Genomic DNA, 26,571 nt, shown 5'->3' with positions numbered 1-26,571 from the left:
ACTACTTTGGTGAAGGCTGTTTCTGTAGAATGGGCTGTGCGAAAACCAGATTGAAGGGAGTTGGAATTGAAGAAGTTGGTCAGGCGTTGGTGGGCCAGGCGTTCAATAATTTTTGAGACAAAAGGGAGGAGAGAGATTTGGCGGTAGTTGGATGGCAGAGCAGGGTCAAGTGAAGATTTCTTTAGCAGGGGAAGCACAGTGGCCTGTTTGAATTCAGAGGGGAAGATGCCGGTGGAGAAGGAGAGGTTGAACAGGTGGGGGAGGACAGGGGCCAGATCAGAAAAATGTGGGCGCAGAGAATCAGATGGGACCAGATCTAGGGGGCAGGAAGTGGCAGGTGAAGTTGCCGGCAGCTGGTTGACTTCCTCCACCGTAACAGGATTGAAGGAGGTAAGGGAGGACAAAGAGGCAGGAGTAGGATGGGATGAGGAGGCGGGAGAGATGGAGTGGAGGAGAGAAATATCCCTCCGGATGGTTGTAATTTTGTTGATAAAGTAGTTTGATGGGTCAGTGGCTGAGAGGGTGGAGGTTGGGGGGGAGGTGTGGGGTTGAGTAGGGCATTGAAGGTGGCAAAAAGACGACGGGGGTTGGAGGCTTGGGTAGCAATCAAGCGAGTGACGTATATCTGTTTGCTATCAGCGAGGGCAGTATGGTACGTCTGCAACTTGGTCTTGGCATCATAGTAGATCCATTCCATTCACCATCAGATTTTTCAGGGGAATGGTGTCCACTCCCCAAAGCTCTCCTTCAATCTTGCAATTTATGTGCAGCTAAAATTTCTGTGCGATGCTTCTCAGTTTTGTTGGATTTGAGATTGCTTTCACATTCACAACTTGAGAAGGTACAGGTGTTTGTATAAAGCACAAATTCTTCCACAGTTATCAAAATTAAATAACATTTCAGAAAACAAACAAAACAAAAAACCAAAAAAAAAACTTTGTAAAATTATATAAATAATTTTTCAATTTTCAATTAATTTAAAAAAAAAAAAAAATAATTGTCATCATAATCGCCCGCACTCTCGCCAATGTGCGCACAAGCACGTAGTGTTGGGCGAACACCTAGCTGTTCGGGTTCGCGAACGTTCGCCGAACATCGCCGCGATGTTCGGGTGTTCGCGCCGAACTCCGAACATAATGGAAGTCAATGGGGACCCGAACTTTCATGCTTTGTAAAGCTTCCTTACATGCTACATACCCCAAATTTGCAGGGTATGTGCACCTTGGGAGTGGGTACAAGAGGAAAAAAAATATTTGAAAAAGAGCTTATAGTTTTTGAGAAAATTGATTGTAAAATTTCAAAGGAAAAACTGTCTTTTAAATGTGGAAAATGTCATGTTTCTTTGCACAGGTAACATGCTTTTTGTCACCATGCAGTCATAAATGTAATACAGAGAAGAGGTTCCAGGAAAAGGGACCGGTAACGCTAACCCAGCACCAGCAGCAGCACACGTGATGGAACAGGAGGAGGAGGCGCAGGAGGAGAAGGCCACGCTTTTTGAGACACAACAACCCAGGCCTTGCATGAGGACAAGAAGCGTGCGGATAGCATGCTTTTTACCGCCATGCAGTCATAAATGTAATAAAGATGAGAGGTTCCATAAACAGGGACCGGCAACGCTAACCCAGCAGCAGCAGCAGCACACATGATGGAACAGGAGGAGGCGCAGGAGGAGAAGGCCACGCTTTGAGACACAACAATCCAGGCCTTGCAGGAGGACAAGAAGCGTGCGGATAGCATGCTTTTTACCGCCATGCAGTCATAAATGTAATAAAGATGAGAAGTTCCATAAACAGGGACCGGCAACGCTAACCCAGCAGCAGCAGCAGCACACGTGATGGAAAAGGAGGAGGTGCAGGAGGAGAAGGCCACGCTTTGAGACACAACAACCCAGGCCTTGCAGGAGGACAAGAAGCGTGTGGATAGCATGCTTTTTACCGCCATGCAGTCATAAATGTAATAAAGATGAGAAGTTCCATAAACAGGGACCGGCAACGCTAACCCAGCAGCAGCAGCAGCACACGTGATGGAACAGGAGGAGGCGCAGGAGGAGAAGGCCACGCTTTAAGACACAACAACCCAGGCCTTGCATGAGGACAAGAAGCGTGCGGATAGCATGCTTTGTACCGCCATGCAGTCATAAATGTAATAAAGATAAGAGGTTCAATAAACAGGGACCGGGCGGCAACGCTAACCCAGCAGCAGCAGACGTGATGGAACAGGAGGAGGCGCAGGAGGAGAAGGCCACGCTTTCAGGCACAACTCAGGCCTTGCATGAGGACAAAAAAATGCGTGCGCAAAGCAATGCAATGAGTAGTTTTCAGGACACAATGGGCTATTCGGAGGAACTATTTCCACCCCCACAATCTTCTACCTGTGAAAGGTCAATGGAACAGCCACAAATGTTGTGCCCGGATTCACAACCTTTTTCTGTGGAAAATGCACCTCGCACTGAAATGCAAGGCGAGGCCCGAGGATGAACATGACGTCAACAACTCAACATGACGCAAAATGGGGGCGGAACAGAAAGCTGCTTTCAATGTTTTGAAGGCCTTAATTGCCTCCGGTGGCCAGTTAGATGCATCATTCATCACACCCAAATCCCAGAGCAATGTGTGCAGGAATTTGAATCGCAGGAGGTGTACCGAGATCATCTGGACAAGTGACCAAGTGACCAAGTGACCAAGTGACAAGTGACAAAGTGAAAAGTGACAAAGTGAGCAGTGACAAAGTGACAAAGTGACAAAGTGACTGACAAGTGACAAAATGACAAAGTGACAAGTGACAAAGTGACAAGTGACAAGTGACAAAGTGACAAGTGACAAAGTGACAAAATGACAAAGTGACCAGTGACAAAGTGACAAGTGAGAGGTTGTTCTGGGGAGCTCTACTCCACTGCACACAGTCACATATGAGGAGAGGTCTCGTCGGGACTGCTGATCCTCCTCAGCTTGCTCAAAGCCTTGAGGGTTCCTGAAGATCCTCTGCTTGGAGTTCGCCGGGGTTCAGCTTGGTGTCAGGGTCGGCGGCGTCCTCCTCACTCCAACGTGGCAGATCTTCTATTGAAGGAAAAAACAAACAAACATTTTTTAAAGTCCAGTACGGCTTCTGAAGGACTCACCAAGAGATGCAGGGGCGCTTCAATCTAGCGCACCATCGCTCGCTGGGTGATGTCCCTCCCTACGCGCTGGAATTCTACGCTGCACATGCTAGCACGCTTTTGCGCAGTGCCGAGGTGCATTCCAGCAGCTAGCTACCAAGCTTCTCTGGATCTGATTGGGCCACCATGTTGGATCTCTGCCAAGTCCTCCAAAATTTTGAGCAATCCACGTTGCTTGTGACTGAGCAGTGACAACTCTACAGTCAGCATTACAATACCACTGCTGTGTTTACTGAAGAAATCAATGTTGAAGATAGAAACCGCTGGCATGATGCAAGTGGGGGAATCTGAAGATGAAAACGATCAGCGTGATGATACCAACATCAGGCAACCTGCCTCAGGAAACGCTGGTCCCAGCTATGACAAAGAACAGGACGAGGAACAGCTGGAGTTGGAGCAGGAATTGGATGCCCCCACTGCCGAGGGACAGAGCGGTGCACGTTGGACTTCCACAATTTAGCGGGAATGGACAGCAGAAGAGGAAGAAAGTGATGCTGGTGACGAATATGGTGTATCACAACAATCACAACGCTCACAAGAACATGAAGACAGAGGAGTCTGGCAGGATTCTCTGGCACACATGGCTCAATTCATGCTAGACTGCATTGAACGCGGCCCGCGCATTATTCACTATTCATTATTATTCATTATTCTGGACAACACCAATTACTGGGTTTATACCCAGTTTATACAAACACAATGTTAAAAAACTGATTGAAGAAAGTGTCAGACAGGTCAAAAATGGAACAATTCCAGCAGGCCCTTGAGGATGGAGACTTTAGAGAGGAGATTGACATCCTCCTCCTTCTCTAGCCAGTTGTACGCCGACAGACTGACTTCAGCAAACCCAGGAGGACCAGGAGGGCAGCAAAGAACACAAGCTGCTGCTAGTGCCCAAAAGGGAATGGTATTGGCAGTGTCCTTGGAGTGGGAACATTTTCTGACACCCATGCAGCAGCCCACAGAACAGCAATCGGGCAGTTCCACGTCCTCCAACACCAATCGCCTGGAGAAGATGGTCAAGGACTACATGTCAGATGGCGTAGCTGTGTTGAACAATCCATCTGCAGACAGACGGTGAGTGTGACAGCACAGAAGGACCATGGCAACTCACTCATAGTACCACAGTTTGATAGTGCTGCCCAAAAAATTATATGGATCCGTGGACCCGGGCAGTACTGGGAAGTGGGAACGCAGATTTTAGTACCTAAACACACGATACAACATGTTTTCCGGGGTCGGACTCTGAGGCACATACAGATGGTCCTGATCATCATCCTCATCATACAACTCTTCTCCTGAGTCTGACCCACCCACCACCTCTGCCACCCCAACATCCCTAGACACAGACCCCTCATCGTCCTCAACATTAACTTGGGATGCTGGCCTGAGCCAGACCTCCTCCTCCACATCAGGCCCCATCATCTCCTCAATGGCAGCCCTCAATAATCGCTCTGGCGCCGGACCGATGGACACAACGTTCTCCTCCGGGGAGGGCTGCTGCTGACCACTGGCTGCTGGGGTGGATGTTATAGCTTGCGTGGGGCGTTGGGTGTTGCTGTTGTTGGGAGTGCTGCTCACAGCGGAGGTCTCTGAGGAACTCATGGTGAGCTCATATAGTGGTTGACGTTAAGTGGAGTATTACTGATCCCAGCAATATACACACTGACTGGCAGAGTACGCAATGCTATATAGTGGTTGACGGTGAGTGAAGTACTACAGATCCCAGCAATATACACAGTGACTGGCAGTACAATGGTATGGGTGGGTGAGCAGAGTACTACAGATCCCAGCAATGCTATATAGTAATGGGGTGACTGAGTGAGCGGCAGTGTACTACTGTTCCCAGCAGACACAGAGTGGCAGTAAACACAATGCTATATAGTGTGGCTGAGCGAGCGGTGTACTACTGTTCCCAGCAGACACAGAGTGGCAGTAAACACAATGCTATATAGTGTGGCTGAGCAAGGTACACAGAGTGGCAGTAAACACAATGATATATAGTGTGGCTGAGCGAGCGGTGTACTACTGTTCCCAGCAGACACAGAGTGGCAGTAAACACAATGCTATATAGTGTGGCTGAGCAAGGTACACAGAGTGGCAGTAAACACAATGCTATATAGTGTGGCTGAGCGAGCGGCGTACTACTATTCCCAGCAGACACAGAGTGGCAGTAAACAGAATGCTATATAGTGTGGCTGAGCGAGGTACACAGAGTGGCAGTAAACAGAATGCTATATAGTGTGGCTGAGCGAGCGGTGTACTACTATTCCCAGCAGACACAGAGTGGCAGTAAACAGAATGCTATATAGTGTGGCTGAGCGAGGTACACAGAGTGGCAGTAAACACAATGCTATATAGTGTGGCTGAGCGAGCGGTGTACTACTATTCCCAGCAGACACAGAGTGGCAGTAAACAGAATGCTATATAGTGTGGCTGAGCGAGGTACACAGAGTGGCAGTAAACACAATGCTATATAGTGTGGCTGAGCGAGCGGTGTACTACTATTCCCAGCAGCGACACAATGACTGGGGGGACCCTGGCTAGCGTGGCTGGAGCGCGAACTACCCTGCTTGCCTACCCATAGCTAAACCCACAGACAAATGGCGGAGATATGACGTGGTTCGGGTATTTATTTACCCGAACCACGTGACAGTTCGGCCAATCAGAGCGCGTTCGGGTCCGAACCACGTGACCCGTTCGGCCAATCACAGCGCTAGCCGAACATTCGGGGAACGTTCGGCCATGCGCTCTTAGTTCGGCCATGTGGCCGAACGGTTTGGCCGAACACCATCAGGTGTTCGGCCGAACTCGAACATCACCCGAACAGGGTGATGTTCTGCAGAACCCGAACAGTGGCGAACACTGTTCGCCCAACACTACGAGCACGGCCATCACTACATAAACATTGCGGCCGAGAGCACTGACATTTATGTTCTGAGCGTGTCAACTAAGTAATGACAACCCTTTGCGGCTGTTTGCGGCGGTGCGTTAAACAGTGTGTTTGGTCTGTCAGTGTGAAGCAGTACACTACTTACACTACCTGATCCATGTATACACACGCAAGATGTTTTAAAGCACTTTATGTCTCCAATTTTGGAATGTAATGTGATTTCTGCCCTTATAACTCTACTCTGCATCAATTATGCAATTTTCCCCGGGACTTTTGGCATGTCTCTCCCTTCCAGGTGTTAGACCCCGTGAAACATCTTTTCCATGACTTTTGTGGCCAGAAATAGTCCCTGTATGTTTTAAAATTTGCCTGCCCATTGAAGTCTATGGCGGTTTGCCCAAACTCAGACTTTTGCAGAAGTTTGCATTCACCATTCGTAAACACAAAATCTGATGTTCAGGCCATCTCTATCCATATTACATAATACAATGCCCTCCGAATCTATGATAACTCTGTAACTCCAAGCAGGGTCGGACTGGGACACTGGGGGCCCACCAAAGAAATTTCAACCTGGGGCCCACACATGCCATGATTGTGGTAAAAAAAGGGAGTGACCATGCACCGGAAGGTGGGCGTGGTCATGATGTATTATGGACAGGGCCAAATGTACATGATCTTAGCAGCATTGTAATTCAGAGACACTGCTGCCCAGCAAAACTTTGCATAGAGTCCCCTCCTTCAATATAAAGTAATGTCCTACTTTGCAGAAGTTGCGACCGCAGAGGTTGCAGAGGTTGCGAGTCGGGGCCCTTGGCCAAAGAGGCCCTCCCTCAACTACAGTATTAGCTCTCTTTTGGTCCTGTGCTCATAATAATCACTTCTATAGATACTTTGAACAGTGGTAATCATTAACAAACTATTTCCCATTCCCTACTTGCACCTCTGACACTGTAGTTGCCATTGCCAGGTTTTGGTGCGTCGTATCAATTGTTATGTATAGAGTGCTTGGGGGGCCCCATTGTAAAATTTGCATCGAGGCCTAAAGCTCCTTAGCTATGCCACTGCTCTCAGCATGAGTGATTACAGCACTGAGAAGAGAATTTTTGTGCTGCAGGCAGCAATTGGAGCTCTGTCAGACAAGGAGGGGGCGGCCCACCCGAGACCTGGAGGCGGGGCCCACCGAGGGAAAAAACTGTACTACTGTGGCCCAGTCCGACCCTGACTCCAAGCACCGTCCCACAGAACACTCCCCTCCATGTGCAGCATCACAGCTGAGGAGAGAAGCTCCAAGCACCGCCCACAGAACACTCCCCTCCATGTGCAGCATCACAGCTGAGGAGAGAAGCTCCAAGCACCGCCCACAGAGCACTCCCCTCCATGTGCAGCATCACAGCTGAGGAGAGAAGCACCAAGCACCGCCCACAGAACACTCCCCTCCATGTGCAGCATCACAGCTGAGGAGAGAAGCTCTAAGCACCACCCACAGAACACTCCCCTACATGTGCAGCATCACAGCTGAGAAGAGAAGCTCCAAGCCTTGCCCACAGAGCACTCCCCTCCATGTGCAGCATCACAGCTGAGGAGAGAAGCTCCAAGCACCACCCACAGAACACTCCCCTCCATGTGCAGCATCACAGCTGAGGAGAGAAGCTCCAAGCAGGGCCGGGCCGAGGCATAGGCTGGAGAGGCTCCAGCCTCAGGGCGCAGTGTAGGAGGGGGCGCACAATTCATTCAGCTGTCATTCCTAATTGTGTTTGAAGCAGAAATGAATAAGAAAAGGAGATACATGGAAGGGACTACAAGCCATATAACTAGAGATTAAGGTGTTGGGGGCCCTGGGGTTCTCTTAGTCTAATAGCAATCAGTGTGTGACGGCTGGGGTGAAGGGATGGAGGAGGGGCCTCTTAGTGTAATAGCAATCAGTGTGTGACGGCTGGGGTGGGAGGGATGGAGGGGCACACTTTGGTGTCTCAGCCTTGGGTGCTGGAGGACCTTGTCCCGGCTCTGGCTCCAAGCACCGCCCACAGAGCATTCCCCTCCATGTTCAGCATCACAGCTGAGGAGAGAAGCTCCAAGCACCGCCCACAGAACACTCCCCTCCATGTGCAGCATCACAGCTGAGGAGAGAAGCTCCAAGCACCGCCCACAGAACACTCCCATCCATGTGCAGCATCACAGCTGAGGAGAGAAGCTCCAAGCAACGCCCACAGAGCACTTCCCTCCATGTATAGCATCACAGCTGAGGAGAGATCTCCAAGCACCGCCCACAGAACACTCCCCTCCATGTGCAGCATCACAGCTGAGGTGAGGAGCTCCAAGCACCACCCACAGAACACTCCCCTCCATGTGCAGCATCACAGCTGAGGAGAGAAGCTCTAAGCACCACCCACAGAACACTCCCTCCATGTGCAGCATCACAGCTGAGGAGAGAAACTCCAAGCACCGCCCACAGAACACTCCCCTACATGTGCAGCATCACAACTGAGGAGAGAAGCTCCAAGCACCGCCCACAGAACAATCCCCTCCATGTGCAGCATCACTGCTGAGGAGAGAAGCTCCAAGCACCGCCCACAGAGCACTCCCCTCCATGTGCAGCATCACAGCTGAGGAGAGGAGCTCCAAACACCGCCCACAGAACACTCCCCTCCATGTGCAGCACTGAGGAGAGAAGCTCCAAGCACCGCCCACAGATCACTCCCCTCCATGTGCATCATCACAGCTGAGGAGAGAAGCTCCAAGCACTGCCCACAGAACACTCCCCTCCATGTGCAGCATCACAACTGAGGAGAGAAGCTCCAAGCCCCGCCGACAGAGCACTCCCCTCCATGTGCAGCATCACAGCTGAGGAGAGAAGCTCCAAGCACCACCCACAGAGAACTCCCCTCCATGTGCAGCATCACAGCTGAGGAGAAGAGCTCCAAACACCGCCCACAGAACACTCCCCTCCATGTGCAGCACTGAGGAGAGAAGCTCCAAGCACTGCCCACAGAACACTCCCCTCCATGTGCAGCATCACAGCTGAGGAGAGAAGCTCCAAGCACCACCCACAGAACCCTCCCCTCCACGTGCAGCATCACAGCTGAGGAGAGAAGCTCCAAGCACCTCCCACAGATCACTCCCCTCCATGTGCAGCATCACAGCTGAGGAGAGAAGCTCCAAGTACTGCCCACAGAACACTCCCCTCCATGTGCAGCATCACAGCTGAGGAGAGGAGCTCCAAGCACCGCCCAAAGAACACTCCCTTCCATGTGTAGCACTGAGGAGAGAAGCTCCAAGCACTGCCCACAGAGCACTCCCCTCCATATGCAGCATCACAGCTGAGGAGAGGAGCTCCAAACACCGCCCACAGAACACTCCTCTCCATGTGCAGCACTGAGGAGAGAAGCTCCAAGCACCGCCCACAGAACACTCCCCTCCATGTGCAGCATCACAGCTGAGGAGAGAAGCACCAAGCACCACCCACAGATCATTCCCATCCATGTGCAGCATCACAGCTGAGGAGAGAAGCACCAAGCACCGCCCACAGAACCCTCCCCTCCACGTGCAGCATCACAGCTGAGGAGAGAAGCCCCAAGCACCGCCCACAGAGCACTATCCTCCATGTGCAGCATCACAGCTGAGGAGAGAAGCTCTAAGCACCGCCCACAGAGCACTCCCCTCCATGTGCAGCATCACAGCTGAGGAGAGCAGCTCCAAGCACCGCCCACAGAACACTCCCCTCCATGTGCAGCATCACAGATGAGGAGAGAAGCCCCAAGCACCACCCACAGAGCACTCGCCTCCATGTGCAGCATCACAGCTGAGGAGAGAGGCTCCAAGCACCCTACATAACACTCCACTCCATGTGCAGCATCACAGATGAGGAGGGAAGCCCCAAGCCCCACCCACAGAACACTCCCCTCCATGTGCAGCGTCACAGCTGAGGAGAGTAGCTCCAAGCACCGCCCACAGAACACTCCCCTCCATGTGCAGCATCATAGCTGAGGAGAGAAGCTCCAAGCACCGCCCACAGAACAATCCCCTCCATGTGCAGCATCACAGCTGAGGAGAGAAGCTCCAAGCACCGCCCACAGAGCACTCCCCTCCATGTGCAGCATCACAGCTGAGGAGAGAAGCTCCAAGCACTGCCCACAGAACACTCCCCTCCATGTGCAGCATCACAGCTGAGAAGAGAAACTGTGTGCCGAGAGCACCAGAGCTGACATTGCACAGCTAAGTGTGCACATGCAAGCAGCTGGGGAAGGGGTGTGATCTAGCACAGATCATCTCCTGCGTCTCTTCCTCCTGCAGCTGGGGAAGGGGCGTGGTCTAGCACTGATCATCTCCTGCATCTCTTCCTCCTGCAGCTCAGAGCTCTGTTCTGGGACGCTCCTACTGACCGGCAATATTCCATATGTATTATACTATTCAGCCATTCTGTACATTACTATTATTTACCCAACACAACAACCCCAAGTCAGAGGCTGGATACTTGTAACATTTTAATGAAATTTGATAAACAAAGCAAAACAAAACAACAACAAAAATGTCAAATGCCAATGTGCAGCACAGATATAGTGAGTGGTAATAGAGCATTGCCCGCTGTCTGTTCTCTTCCATGTGTGGCTGTAGGTTTCCTAATTCATGTGTAATTTCTCTGATCTGTGTACACGGGAGCAGGAAGTCTGTGTCCTGCATCTCACTTCCCTAGTGTACTCGAGAATGGCTGTTAGTTCCCCTGAGACATTTTTCCTGTTTCCAGCTCTCATTATTACAGCGCTGATTTGCAAATTAAACAGGAAGTAAGACTGATGGAAACAAGCATAAATACTGCCCTCTGTGTGTGTGTGTGTGTGTGTGTGTGTGTGTGTGTGTGTGTGTGTGTGTGTGTGTGTGTGTGTGTGTGTGTGTGTGTGTGTGTGTGTGTGTGTGTGTGTGTGTGTGTGTGTGTGTGTGTGTTTTTTTTTTTGAGGGGGGGAGTGGAGCATCATCATGTAAACATATTCAGCCAGTCAGAGACTTGGGTACAGATCATGTGATCATGTGTCACTTTAGTATTTGCATAATTTCTGGAAGCCACGCCTCTCTGTGTATCGCTGAACCGGCAGAGAGCTGCAGATTTATCCACTTCTGTTATTCTGGGCGGAATTTCATTTCAGACACTTTATGGGAGTAGTAATTTGTCCTGAAGGTAAACCAATTAACACCTGAGCCACTTTGTGCTTGTTGCCCCCCCAGGTATAATCCGTTCAGGTTGGAGTTGTGGCAGGATTTATACCACCAGGCTCCGGACCACAGCACTGCACAGTTTGCTTTGTCACCGGTGTCATTATCTCTGTCCTTTGTAGTGAATGACATGTTCTTATGCACATTGAGAGAGTCCCCTGCAGAGACAAAACCAGCACAATGCATTAGCTAATACAGGGGCACATCTGGCTATCAAAAATGGGGCGGGGTGGGGCGGGGCAGGGGATGGTGCATGCAAATTACACACTGTAGCAAAAATCCACACTTATTTCAGAATCAAAAATAATCATCAGAAATTGTGACAGGAACATAATTTAAAGAGAATCTGTATTGTTAAAATCGCACAAAAGTAAACATACCAGTGCGTAAGGGGACATCTCCTATTACCCTCTGTCACAATTTCGCCGCTCCCCGCCGCATTAAAAGTGGTTAAAAACAGTTTTAAAAAGTTTGTTTATAAACAAACAAAATGGCCACCAAAACAGGAAGTAGGTTGATGTACAGTATGTCCACACATAGAAAATACATTCATACACAAGCAGGCTGTATACACCCTTCCTTTTGAATCTCAAGAGATCATTTGTGTGATTCTTTCCCCCTGCATCTCTCATGCACTGAAATTTCAGGCTGCTCTTTTCTTCGTGCAAACAGCTTTGCCCTTGTTTGTAATTCCTCACTATGTGAAAGCCCAGCCAGCTCAGAGGACGATTTATCCAGCTTGTAAAAGATAAGAGAGAAGAGAGAAGCTGCTCTAATCTAAATAACACACAGTCAGTGTGCATAGAGGGGCCTGGAAGGGGGAGTTCATAGCAGAACCACAACACTGAAGAACTTGGCAGCCTTCCAGACACAGGCCTGACAAGTCTGGCAAGAGAGAGATAAGTTGATTTATTACAGAGACTGTGATAGTAGAAAGTGCTGCAGTAAGCCAGAACACATTAGAATAGCTTTTGGAACTTGTAGAATGATAAAAAACAGGATGCAATTTTTGTTACGGAGTCTCTTTAAGGAGAAATAGCCAAATAAAATGTTGTTTTTTTAATATATAGCAGCATTTGTTTATTTTGAACACTGTAATGAGAATTAACCCTTTCCCTGCCAAGCACGGACCAGGAATGTGTTGCCAGGGAGGTGCTCAAACTGCCAACAATGTACTAGATACATTAAATGGCAATTTGGCTCCAAGGAAGCAGCAGAGAGAGGGACCAACATCCTTCCTCCATGTGGCTGCCCTTCTTTTCTGTCTCCTTGCATGGCTGGAGCAGTGGTGGGTGTGTAATCGCTCACCCAATCATTCGCTCCATGCTGTGTCCCATGCCGGCTGCCAACTGCACTTTCTCCTCTCTACTTCCTGTATGAGGTGTGATTACATACAAGTCATACAGGATCGGGAGAGCAGAGAGATGCCTGCAGCCAATGGGGACACTACATGAGATAATTACACACCCATCGCTGCTCCAGCTATACAGGGGGGGCATCATACAGGATCGAGAGAGCAGAGAGATGCCTGCAGCCAATAGGGACACTGCATGAGTTAATTACACACCCATCGCTGCTCCAGCTATACAGGGGGGCCATCATACAGGATCGAGAGAGCAGAGAGATGCCTGCAGCCAATGGGGACACTGCATGAGTTAATTACACACCCATCGCTGCTCCAGCTATACAGGGGGGCCATCATACAGGATCGAGAGAGCAGAGAGATGCCTGCAGCCAATGGGGACACTGCATGAGTTAATTTCACACCCATCGCTGCTCCAGCTATACAGGGGGGCCATCATACAGGATCGAGAGAGCAGAGAGATGCCTGCAGCCAATGGGGACACTGCATGAGTTAATTTCACACCCATCGCTGCTCCAGCTATACAGGGGGGCCATCATACAGGATCGAGAGAGCAGAGAGATGCCTGCAGCCAATGGGGACACTGCATGAGTTAATTACACACCCATCGCTGCTCCAGCTATACAGGGGGGCCATCATACAGGATCGAGAGAGCAGAGAGATGCCTGCAGCCAATGGGGACACTGCATGAGTTAATTTCACACCTATCGCTGCTCCAGCTATACAGGGGGGCCATCATACAGGATCGAGAGAGCAGAGAGATGCCTGCAGCCAATGGGGACACTGCATGAGTTAATTACACACCCATCGCTGCTCCAGCTATACAGGGGGGGGGGGCACAGGAAGGGGGCACATGTGGTGGGAGGAAGTAAGGGTGTCATTCTTCCTCCCTACAGTGGCCCCCATACATGCTGGGGCAGCTATACCTGCTACCTATACTGTGGCACCTATTACTGGCTCCCTATACTGGGTGCATCTATATCTGGGAACCTCTACTGGCTGCACCTATACCTGGCCACCTGAACTTGGGCATCTAAACCTGGCTTCCTATACAGGCTACATCTATATCTGGATAACCGTAATGGGGCACCTATATCTGGCTACCTATGCTGGTGCAACTATTCTAGGACAGGAAAAGTGAGATACCAGTACACATTTGGTATTGTTGGATTCAGCAGAATCTTTTATAAACAGTAACATTTTGTCAGTAGATGTCATTATTCTGTGAAAAAAAAAAAAAACACAGACAAATATTTTATTTTTTATTTCACTTTTTTTTAACATATTTCATTCAAAAATGTTGTTATATCTCCAGAAAAAGTATAACATTTTGTTTCGGCATTCAAGCCCAATTCATTACAGAAAAAACAATATATATGTCCTATTTCATGCAGGTTTTCTTGTAAAAAATTTTAAGTAAACGTAACGGGTGCAAAATGCCCCAAAAAACTGCTTGGCAGTAGATGTTCGCATTTCCGACAAACTGCCTGGCAGCGAAATGGTTAATGAACTTTTTCTATTTTTACTTTCATATCTCTAGCACTAAAATGCATAGAAAATCTAAAATCTAATCTAAAAAAAAGCATCTAAAAAGTGACAAGTTGAATTTAGAACTGAATTAAATGTCATCTTTAAAATTGGGAACATTCCAGCCAAACTCCACAAGTCTGTATATTACCAATTACCCATTATTGAATAGCCCTACATGGCTACTTTAACAAAAATGGTGACAGTTGTGGCATTTTTCCAGATTCCAGATCCAGAAGGACTTTTCCTTATTCATACAGTACAAGGAGAAAAAAGAATAAAGGTTATGTATACATTAATAAAATATGAAGTCATTTGCTACAGTAACACTATTTATTTTCAAACTGAAATTGATGAAATTAGTGAAAACAGATATTTTTTCAATTAGCCTTTTAGCAAAGTAAAACCTTATTTGGCTGCAGGACCAAATTTTTCCTGCTGCCTGGAAGGCTCGGCAGGGTATGCAGAGTGTGCAGCATGTCATATCATGTGATCGGATATGATCGGGATGCAGAAGACCTGCCGAAGTTCTGAGCCGCCGGTGGAGGAAGAGAGAAAGCTGTCCGGAGCAGATAAATGTAACCGCTCTCTGCCACCTGCAGTAGGCAGCCAAACCAGATTTGCCACTGGAGGTTTAGAATGCACCAGCAGCTTTCAAATGAGCTGATAATGGGTAGTGTTGGGCGAACACCTGGATGTTCGGGTTCGCGAACGTTCGCCGAACATGACCGCGATGTTCGGGTGTTCGCGCCGAACTCCGAACATAATGGAAGTCAATGGGGACCCGAACTTTCGTGCTTTGTAAAGCTTCCTTACATGCTACATACCCCAAATTTGCAGAGTACGTGCACCTTGGGAGTGGGTACAAGAGGAAAAAAAATATTTGAAAAAGAGCTTATAGTTTTTGAGAAAATTGATTGTAAAGTTTCAAAGGAAAATTTTAAATGCGGAAAATGTCATTTTTCTTTGCACAGGTAACATGCTTTTTGTCGGCATGCAGTGATAAATGTAATACAGAGAAGAGGTTCCAGGAAAAGGGACCGGTAACGCTAACCCAGCACAAGCAGCAGAACACGTGATGGAACAGGAGGAGGCGCAGGAGGAGAAGGCCACGCTTTTTGAGACACAACATCCCAGGCCTTGCATGAGGACAAATAGCGTGCGGATAAAGCAATGCTTTTTGTCGCCATGCAGTCATAAATGTAATACAGATAAGAGGTTCCAGGAAAAGGGACCGGTAACGCTAACCCAGCAGCAGCACACGTGATGGAACAGGAGAAGGGCGGCGCAGGAGGAGAAGGCCACGCTTTGAGACACAACAACCCAGGCCTTGCATGAGGACAAGAAGCGTGCGGATAGCAATGCATTTTGTCGCCATGCAGTCATAAATGTAATACAGATAAGAGGTTCCGTAAAAAGGGACCGGCAACGCTAACCCAGCAGCAGCACACGTGATGGAACAGGAGGAGGTGCAGGAGGAGAAGGCCACGCTTTCAGGCGCAACCCAGGCCTTGCATGAGGACAAGAAGCGTGCGGATAGCAATGCATTTTGTCGCCATGCAGTCATAAATGTAATACAGATGAGAGGTTCAATAAACAGGGACCGGAAACGCTAACCCATCACAGATGTTCATTGTTCATGTTACTTGGTTGGGGTCCGGGAGTGTTGCGTAGTCGTTTCCAATCCAGGATTGATTCATTTTAATTTGAGTCAGACGGTCTGCATTTTCTGTGGAGAGGCGGATACGCCAATCTGTGACGATGCCTCTGGTAGCACTGAAACAGCGTTCCGACATAACGCTGGCTGCTGGGCAAGCCAGCACCTCTATTGTGTACATTGTCAGTTTGTGCCAGGTGTCTAGCTTCGATACCCAATAGTTGAAGGGTGCAGATGGATTGTTCAACACAGCTACGCCATCTGACATGTAGTCCTTGACCATCTTCTCCAGGCGATCGGTGTTGGAGGTGGATCTGCACGCTTGCTGTTCTGTGGGCTGCTGCATGGGTGTCCGAAAATTTTCCCACTCCAAGGAAACTGCCGATACCATTCCCTTTTGGGCACTAGCTGCGGCTTGTGTTGTTTGCTGCCCTCCTGGTCGTCCTGGGTTTGCGGAAGTCAGTCTGTTGGCGTACAACTGGCTAGAGGAGGGGGAGGATGTCAATCTCCTCTCTAAAGTCTCCACAAGGGCCTGCTGGTATTCTTCCATTTTGACCTGTCTGACTCTTTCTTCAAGCAGTTTTGGAACATTGTGTTTGTACCGTGGATCCAGAAGGGTATAAACCCAGTAATTGGTGTTGTCCAGAATGCGCACAATGCGTGGGTCGCGTTCAATGCAGTCTAGCATGAATTGAGCCATGTGTGCCAGAGTCCTGCCAGAATCCTCATCATCCTCTTGTGAGCGTTGTAATAGTTGTGATGCATCATAGTCGTCACCTTCTTCCTGGTCTGCTTCTGCTGACCATTCGCGCTGAATTGTGGAAGTCCAACGTGCACCGCTCTGGCCCTCGTCAGTGGTGGCATGAAATTCCTGCTCCAACTCCAGCTGTTCCTCCTCCTCTTCTTCGTCATAGCTGCTGGGGCCAGCGTTTCCTAAAGCAGATGGCCTGATGTTGGTATCATCACGCTGATCGTTTTCTCCTTCAGATTCCCCCAGTTGCATCATGACAGCTGTTTCCTTGATTTTCAACATTGACTTCTTCAGTAAACACAGCAGTGGTATGGTAATGCTGACTGAAGAGTTGCCACTGTTCACAAGCAACGTGAATAGCTCAAAATTTTGAAGGACTTGGCAGAGGTCCAACATGTTGGCCCAATCGGATCCACAGAAGCTTGGCAGCTGTCCGGATGCGCCTCGGTACTGCGCCGTCATGTACTGGACCACTGCACTCTTCTGCTCGCAAAAGCGGGCTAGCATGTGCAGCGTAGAATTCCAGCGCGTAGGGACATCACACAGCAAGCGATGGTGGTGGAGATTGAAGCGCTCCTGCATCTTGGCGAGTGCCCCCGAAGCAGTACTGGAATTTCTACAATGTTTGGCCACTCGTCGCACCTTCAACAGAAGATCGGCCACGCCTGGGTATGTCCTCAGGAACCGCTGAACTACTAGGTTCATCATGTGCGCCAGGCAAGGGATGTGTGTCAGCTTAGCCAACCTTAAAGCGCGAATGAGATTACTCCCATTATCACACACAACCATGCCCAGTTTCAGGTCCAGCGGTGCCAGCCACAAATCCGTCTGTTCCTTTATTTCCCTCCAAATTTCCTCCCCTGTGTGCTGCTTATCCCCAAGGCAGATCAGCTTCAGCAACGCTTGCTGACGCATGCCAACAGCTGTGCTGCACTGCTTCCACGATCCTACTGCTGCTGGGTTAGCATTTCCGGATGAGGTACAGCTTTGAGATGCGTTAAAGGAGAAGGAGTCAGAGAGGTAGGTGCTGCTGTTGTTATCCAGTGGGAGGGACGGTGGTGCAGCTGTTTGCGGTGTGGGCAATTAGCAGTGGAGCCGTAGCAGTTGAGGAATCACTGCCAGGCTCCACAAGGTTCACCCAGTGCGCGGTAAGGGAGATGTATCGACCCAGGCCAAACGCACTCGTCCAGGTGTCAGTGGTGAGCTGAACCTTGCAGGCAACGGCATTCTTCAAGCTTCGGGTTATTTTGCTGACCACGTGCTCATGCAACTCAGGCACTGCAGAGCGCGCAAAGTGGTAGCGGTTTGGAACCACGTAACGTGGGATGGCCACTGACATCATGCCCTTGAAGCTGTTTGTCTCCACCACTCGATATGGCAGCATTTCGCAGGCCAGAAGCTTGGCTATGCTGGCTGTTAGTGCCACGGCCCGGGGGTCATTTGCTGGCAATTTCCTCTTGCGCTCAAACATCTCCGAGACAGAAAACTGAACCGTAGGGCTGCACACTGAAGGGCTGTTGGTTGTTGTGTTTGATGAAGACTGGGAGACCTCAAGAGCACTATTCCGGAAAGTGACAGTGTCAGTGTCGTCTGATGTTTGTGAATGTTGTTGTGAACCATGCAATGGCTGGGCTACTGCTGCTGCTGAGGAGGGTCTGGTGGTGAGTCTGGTGACCTCAAGGGAGGCAGTGTTGCTGGTACCTAGTCCTGCCGCGTTTGCCCACAGAGTGGGATGTTTGGATACCATGTGGCGGGTCATGCTGGTGGTGGAGAGGTTGTTAATATTTTTCCCCCTGCTCAGGCGGGTCTTGCACACCTTGCAAATCACCATGGTACCATCCTCACTGCAGTCTTCAAAGAAAGGCCAGACTTTGGAGCACCTGCCTTGCTGGCGATTTCTGTTTGTACCTCTTTTGAGTCTCACTTGAACTTCCACGCTTTTGGTGCCTGAAATGTTGCGCCGCCTACCTTGTGGCACAAGGCGAACTCGTGCAGCAGTGGGTTCTTCAACAGACTCATCTGTGCTGCTACGACCGCGATGTTCTCCTTCACATACAAAATCTGGGTCTGTGTCCACATTGTCCAAACCCTCCTCTTCCATCTCCTTAAACTCGTCATATGTGATTGTGGGCCGCCGCCGTGGAGTAGAGCTCCCCAGAACAACCTCTGCGCAGCTCACTCCAATGTCGTCTTCCAGATCTTCTCAGCTGACCTCCTGCAATTGAAACCCCTCCTGCCAAACTTGCTCTGGGATTTGGGTTTCAAAGTCCTCGGACTCGCCTTGCATTTCAGTGCGCGGTGCATTTCCCACACTAAATGGTTGTGAATCCGGGCACAACATTTCTGGCTGTTCCATTGACCTTTGAAAGGTGGAAGTTTGTTGGGCTGGGAATAGCTCCTGCGAATACCCCATTGTGTCCTGAGGAAATTCTTCGGACTGGTTATTTGGCAGTTGTGTGCGTGGTGTCGCTGCCGGTTGTGTCAGCTTTGTGCCCACTGGCTCCTTGTAACTGGCTGAGGACTCGGACCTCGTGCGTGATCTGCTGGTGCTGCTTAACCCACTGCTGGACGCTTGAGAGGTCATCCAATTAATTATCTGGTCCTGTTCTTTTGGATTTTTGAGGGTTGATTTGCTGGACAACATGGGCGGTATTGAGTGGGTTTTCTTCGGTGCTCCCCTGTGGCCTGTACGTGAACCGTCAGGGGAAACACCTCTTCCCATGCCCCTCCCTCTTTTACAGGATTTCTTCTTCATTTCACTTATCTTTAAAGTACACGCTGACTGGCAGCAGTACAGTGGCAGTACAGAAATGCTATACAGTGGCGGGTGAGCGGTGTACCACTATTGCCAGCAGCGACACAGAGCACAATGCTATACAGTGGTGGGTGAGCAGTGTACTACTGTTCCCAGCAGTGACACAGAGCACAATGCTATACAGTGGTGGGTGAGCGGTGTACTACTATTCCCAGCAGCGACACAGAGCACAATGTTATACAGTGGTGGGTGAGCAGTGTACTACTGTTCCCAGCAGCGACACAGAGCACAATGCTATACAGTGGTGGGTGAGCGGTGTACTACTATTCCCAGCAGCGACACAGAGCACAATGCTATACAGTGGTGGGTGAGCGGTGTACTACTGTTCCCAGCAGTGACACAGAGCACAATGCTATACAGTGGTGGGTGAGCGGTGTACTACTGTTCCCAGCAGCGACACAGAGCACAATGCCATACAGTGGTGGGTGAGCGGTGTACTACTATTCCCAGCAGCGACACAGAGCACAATGCTATACAGTGGTGGGTGAGCGGTGTACTACTGTTCCCAGCAGCGACACAGAGCACAATGCTATACAGTGGTGGGTGAGCGCTGTACTACTATTCCCAGCAGCGACACAGAGCACAATGCTATACAGTGGTGGGTGAGCGGTGTACACAGAGTGGCAGTAAACACAATGCTATATAGTGTGGGTGAGCGGTGTACTACTGTTCCCAGCAGCGACACAATGACTGGGGGGGCCCTGGCTAGCCTGGCTGGAGAGAGAACTACCCTGCCTGCCTACCCAAAACTAAACCCACAGACAAATGGCGGAGAAATGACGTGGATCGGGTATTTATTTACCCGAACCACGTGACCCGTTCGGCCAATCAGAGCGCGTTCGGGTCCGAACCACGTGACCCGTTCGGCCAATCACAGCGCTAGCCGAACGTTCGGGGAACTTTCGGCAATGCGCTCTTAGTTCGGCCATATGGCCGAACGGTTTGGCCGAACACCATTAGGTGTTCGGTCGAACTCGAACATCACCCGAACAGGGTGATGTTCTGCAGAACCCGAACAGTGGCGAACACTGTTCGCCCAACACTAATAATGGGATATAGAGACCCTGAGCAGTAGCCCTGGGTATGCATTTAGGAATACCCAGGTATAATTAGTTATGCCCATACAGTCACCCTGCCCCGTTTTAAGCTAACAGGTCACAGCGTGACTTTTGGCAGAGTCGCCATTGTTATGTAATTTGAAACTGAAGCAGAACCGGGAGGCACAGAGCTTGAAACGAGGCAGGGTGAGTGTATGGGCAAAACTAATTATATGTGGGTATGCCTAAATGCGTACACAGGGCATCCAGGGCTTCTGCTCAGGGTCCCTTTAATCACCCTAAGAAAATCTAGTGTGTTCCAAAAATATATATATATATAGATGTACATATCACTAAGGTTTCATAAGGCATGCATGAAAAAGGGGCGCAAGGAAAAATGGGCACCCATATTCATAAATAAAATTATCATTGCTATCTTCCAATATTCTTCATTTTTAAATTGTAAATAGTGTACATTATTATAATAAAATGTTTGTATATATTATATATATTTTACTATAACATAACTTTACTATAACCTAACCCAACTCTCACACAGAACCTTCCCCCCTCTGATGCCTAACCCTAAACCCCTTCCTGACTACGAACCCTAAAATCTCCCTACTTAACGCATAACCCTAAAACCCCCCTCCCCTATGCCTAACCCTAAAACCCCCTCCCTGATGCCTAACACTAAAACCCCCCTTTCTATCCTTACAATGTTCAAATTGATACATTTCAAAACAATAATTTTCAAAAATGAATAATCTGTAAATACAAAATATTAAAAATCTTAAAAACTATTACATCCTACTTTTCAAAACAATAAAACATTTCAAAAACTGTAACACTGTCATTTGATAGCAATAATTACTGTGCACCCACATTTTCTGCTTTGGGTGCCTAATAGTCGATATTGTATTAGGGCCTATGGGGTGCCCAAATTATCCATTAGCTGCTGGGCAAACAAATATCCTGCTTCCGTTCATAAGTAGTGAAAAAGGTATTGCTGATTAAATAGGGGCATAGTTAAAATGTCAAGACTGCTCTAGTAGATATTGGGAAAACAGGTCTAGGCGCAAAGTGGACAAAGTGATGCTGGACCTGGGAAAAATACTGGAGAAGACACAGGAAGATGCATTTAGAGTATGATGGCAACATAATACAAATATAAGGCAGAATATTCTACCTGCGGTGCCTCCTGTGAAATTGCTGAACCGCAGACGGTAAAGATTTCCCTCATCTTCCAGCTTAAATCCGCTATATGTGGCATAAGTCCTGTTTTTGTCAAAATCCTCCAAATCCACCCGCAGCTGATAGGAACCTGAGGAAAGAATATTGATTGAACTGCCAATGTGAAGAAAGCAATTCTGACCATAAAATAAATAAGTTTATCTCTATGTGGGGTTTACCTGTGGCTGTGAGTTGGTGAATATTGTCATTACCCAACCAGAACTCACTCAGCTGGCTGCCAAACCCTCTTTTGTAGTCTTCCCATCCCCGGTAAAAGTCCACCGAGCCATCAGCACGTCTCTGGAACACCTGGGAGAGAGGAGAGAGGTCTTCAGCTGAGTTCTCCTGGGATAAGTCATTGAAGGTGGCCACTCCCTGGTGTGCTCTAGAGACCCTGACCACTAATAATCCCAGGAGTCCAGACCAGGGAGTGCTTTGTGTGTGGCCATATGCAGAAAACCCAGAGCTATCCTCATGCGGTTGTGGGATTGTAACCAACTGGGATGGTTGGGAGGAATGCTACAAATGTCCATATTATACATATGGACATTTGTAGCATTCCTCCCAACCATCCCAGTTTCACCTGGGACTGTGCCATGTTGGGAGTGTGTTTAATCTCACAGCGAATTGGGCCTTTCTTGCTCTGCATGGATTTCTGCAAGAAAGAAATGTGGTCATGTTTTCACCAAACCAGCAAAATCACAAGAGGTTATAATGGTGCCAGATTTGGGTGTGAAGCATGGAAAGTGCAGGAGTGAATCATTTGCTCCCAGGATGCACTGCAAGGTCCAGGAGCCAACTGGTGAGGATCCCACCACAAGCAGATAAATAGAGGGGTGGAAAGAGGGGTTGCTTCATTCCTGTTTGATCCTGCTTACCAGCCAGAGCCAGGGAGCAGTGATGCTCATCCAGATTCCAGATACCCGAACTATCCAGATATCCGAACTTTTTTCTGGTATCCGAACCCGGATACGGATTCCAGATACCTGGATAAATCCAGAATGCACTGTCCGAGCTAACTCAGATACCTAGTTCGGGTACCCGGATCTGGATAGCGTAATCACGAAGATGACGTCATTGAGCCAATCGAAGGGCTCCCAGCTGAAGCCCTAGCAACCAATCACAGAGGGGAACTCTGGCCAGCCCCTCCAGTATATAAGGCGGGCGCTATGATGAGAATCTCGTCCTTGCTTGTGTCTGCTCACTGAGAGACATCTCCAGTGCTGTTGGCTAAGCAAATGCTGTATTATTTAGTTAAACCTAGCGTTTTTGCTCCTAAACACCTGTACTACACCAGTATTTTATTGTTTTTTAGTTAGCTAGCTTGTATTTTGATTTTAGTGAGTGTGACAGTCAGACTCAGTGCTGCAGCTGCTAGGCTAGGTTAGGGCCTGCTGTGTGCACAGGCTAGGCCTTAGGGATTAGATTACTGTACTACTACTAGTCTTATATTGTGTGTAGTTAGTTGTTAGAGAGAATACTACTAATGTGTTCATGTGCTTCATTTATTACAGACTAGCTGGACGCCCGGCGTTGCCTGGGTATGTATTTGGCTAGTGTTGGCTCTGCCCACTTTTCCTAATCCTAACACACAATTACTTAATGACCAAGTTTGTGTTGCCCGCTTATGTATTTGGCTGGTGTTGGCTGTGCCTACTTCTCTAACCCTCCCACACAATTAATTAATTACTCAATTACCACGTTTGTGAGCTTTGCAGTGTTTGGCATCAATAATTTGCATTGAAATGAAACAAATCTGATTGGCTGTTTGTGGCTCCACCCCCCTTTCTCAAATTGAACCCCAGTCACCCACTGATCAACTATACCAGGTTTGAGGCTTGTGCCATTATCAGTGCAAGAATGACAGCAATGTAAATATTCCCCTTGAAAATCAATAGGTGAATTATGATTGGCTTTTGTAGGCTTTTGTAGGCTCCTCCCACCTTTCTGAATATTAATCCCAGTCACCCAGCGACCAACTGTGCAAAGTTTGAGAACCCTGCCATTAACAGTGTAAGAATGGCTGCAGTTTACATTTTCCAGTGAAATTTGTATTTGTCTCTTTTTGGTTATGGGAATAAAAAGTATCCTATACGTTATTCCAGGTAATGTACTATGTGTGTGCCAAATGTCATTCAAATCCGTTCAGCCATTTTTGCGTGATCGAGTAACAAACATCCAAACATCCGAACTTTCCCATTTATTATATTAGTAGGATAGTTACTGCAGTGCTGCTGTTAGAGTCAGTCAGTGTGTGACAGATAGACAGTTAGTGTGTGCTTCTGTCACTCCGTCAGTTGAAGTTCTACTAGTACTACTACAACTAGTCTACTACTACCAGTTATATATAGTTAATTTGCATTGAGTTAGCTTACTTTATTTGCAGTGCTGTTACAGTGTGACAGATAGACAGACAGTTAGTGTGTCAGTGTGTGCTACTCTGCTGTCACTCCGTTAGTTGAAGTTCTGCTGCTGCTACTGATTTGAATAAAGTACAAGTACGCCACTTCATTTGGACACATATAAAGTTGTACTATGTCTGCTGGCACTGGCAGCCTGTGGAGGGGCATCATGAAAACCAAGGGCAAGAGGCGAAGCATTGCCGCCACCGTCGGTGTCAGTTTCCATTCCGCCATTAGCCACTGGCGGTGGAAGCACTGGGCGCCCAGCTGTTAGGGGGAGTCACACTGTAGAGGTGCAGCAGCGTGTAGCGGCCATTTTCCAGCAGGGTTGTCGGCGCACATTGGAGGAGAAAGATGACGAGCCTGTGATGGAGCTGATGGTGGATGAGCAGGCCACCACCAGCTCTACAACAGAGATCTCTGACCACCACACAGAACAAATCTTCTGCCACCAGTAGCGTAGCTAAGGAGCTGTGGGCTCCGATGCAAGTTTCACAATGGGGCCCTAAAGCACTCTATACATAACAATTGATACGGCGCACCAAAACCTGCCAATGGACACTACAGTGTCAGAGGAGCAAGAAGGGGATGGGGAGCAGCTTGTTACTGATTACCCCCCAAGCACTCTATACATAGCAATCCCTGCCAATGGCAACTACAGTGTCAGAGGTACAAGAAGGGGATGGGGAACAGTTTGTTAACAATTACCACTATGCAAAGTATCTATAGAAGTGATTATTACGAGCACAGGACCAATAGAGAGCTAATACTGTAGTTGAGGGAGGGCCCTTTGGGGCCCCTTTGGCCCAAGGGCCCTGATGCGGTCGCTACCTCTGCACCCCCTATTGCTACGCCCCTGTCTGCTGCCAGTCTGCCACTGTCACCAGCTATTACGCCACTACAATAGCTGTATTTTGTTGAAAAAAAAAACTGTTTCATTTTTTTGAGATGTCTGGGCTGAAAACTGTGAAGTCCCAGTTGTGCATTGGACACAATGTGGGCTACAGGACCGCTGTCTGGAACCTCCTGATGTTAATTTACAGCCATTTCAGTTCAAATCCAGATATCTGGATTTATCCAGATTTTTTACTATCTGGATCTGGAACAACCCAGATATCAAAAAGAGGTATCCAGATATCTGGATTTATTTAGATGTTTTGCTATCTGGATCTGGAACAACCCAGATATCAAAAAGAGGTATCCGAGCACCACTACCAGGGAGAGCTTAGGAATAGCTGTGTATGATTCAGGGAAAGTGTAGAAGCATTAGACACACAAGTGGCTGTGGCCTTCCCAGCTGTGCTGTGTTTTGAGCTGGTGGGGGCATATTGAGCCTATCTCTCTCTCTCTCTCTCTCTCTCTCTCTCTCTCTCTCTCTCTCTCTCTCTCTCTCTCTCTCTCTCTCTCTCTCTCTCTCTCTCTCTCTCTCTCTCTCTCTCTCTCTCTCTGTGTTACCCTCTAGACCATGAACCACACTACATGGTAAAGCTATCCTAGCATAAACAATACTACCATTATGATCAATGCAATAGAAAAAGTAGTATGATTAAGGATCAGTACTTTTTGAAAAGCATGCTTATATACCATAGCTGGGATTTGAACCCAGGATGCAGTGTGTAGTAGCTAGTAGGTATCTGTCTTAACCTCTAGTACTGATCCTTAATCATACTACTTTTTCTATTGCATTGATCATAATGGTAGTATGGTTTATGCTAGGATAGTTTTACCATGTAGTGTGGTTCATGGTCTAGAGGTTAAGACAGATACCTACTACACACTGCATACTGGGTTCAAATCCCAGCTATGGTATATAAGCATGCTTTTCAAAAAGTACTGATCCTTAATCATACTACTTTTTCTATTGCATTGCTCATAATGGTAGTATGGTTTATGCTAGGATAGCTTTACCATGTAGTGTGGTTCATGGTCTAGAGGTTAAGACAGATACCTACTACACACTGCATCCTGGGTTCAAATCCCAGCTATGGTATATAAGCTGTTTTGAAAATCTGCAATTCCCTACTGGATGATATAAGAGGATGGATGGATGGATGGATGGAGGAGGAAGAGAGATTTTCTGACGGAATTCCGTGTACCTCGGAATTCCGCGGAACGGCTCAGGAGTTCCCTCGGAATGAAACGGTAGCGGAATTTCGGTAGCGGCGGTATGCGGAATTACCATGAAATCGGAAATTGGCTATTCCGACCATGCCTGCTATTAAAGGGTCTGTCCTTAGGACCACGTTTTTCACTTCCACATACAAGTCTCATATTCCTTTGTCTCCACGTATTTATCTGTCTCCCCCACTTGGCTGGATGGTGTAAAGTGCCTGGATGGTGTAATGGTTAAGGGCTCTGCCTCTGATGCAGGAGACCTGGGTTCGAATCTCGGCTCTGCCTGTTCAGCAAGCCAGCACCTATTCAGTAGGAGACCTTAGGCAAGTCTCCCTGACACTGCTACTGCCTATAGAGCGTGCCCTAGTGGCTGCTGCTCTGGCGCTTTGAGTCCGCCAGGAGAAAAGCGCGAT

At 48.4% G+C, this 26,571-nt stretch overlaps 1 protein-coding gene across 2 annotated transcripts in view; it reads right to left on the bottom strand.

Annotated features, from left to right (window-relative positions):
* Positions 1 to 10,521: 10,521 nt before the first annotated feature.
* Positions 10,522 to 26,571, bottom strand: part of LOC137560848 (ficolin-1-A-like) — a 75,562-nt gene continuing 59,512 nt past the window's right edge. For both annotated transcript variants that reach the window (XM_068271992.1, XM_068271993.1), the window contains 3 exons: positions 21,821 to 21,950; positions 21,598 to 21,732; positions 10,522 to 11,416 (listed from right to left, as the gene is read on the bottom strand). In XM_068271992.1, the coding sequence (XP_068128093.1) occupies positions 11,166 to 11,416; positions 21,598 to 21,732; positions 21,821 to 21,950 (516 nt within the window). In that variant the 3' untranslated portion in view covers positions 10,522 to 11,165. The remainder of the gene's footprint in view (positions 11,417 to 21,597; positions 21,733 to 21,820; positions 21,951 to 26,571) is intronic.

This window comes from Hyperolius riggenbachi, chromosome 3 (genome assembly GCF_040937935.1).
Source record: "Hyperolius riggenbachi isolate aHypRig1 chromosome 3, aHypRig1.pri, whole genome shotgun sequence".
Lineage (NCBI taxonomy): Eukaryota > Metazoa > Chordata > Amphibia > Anura > Hyperoliidae > Hyperolius > Hyperolius riggenbachi.
The sequence above is the reverse complement of the archived record's forward strand: the minus strand, read 5'-3'. Positions and strand labels throughout refer to the sequence as shown.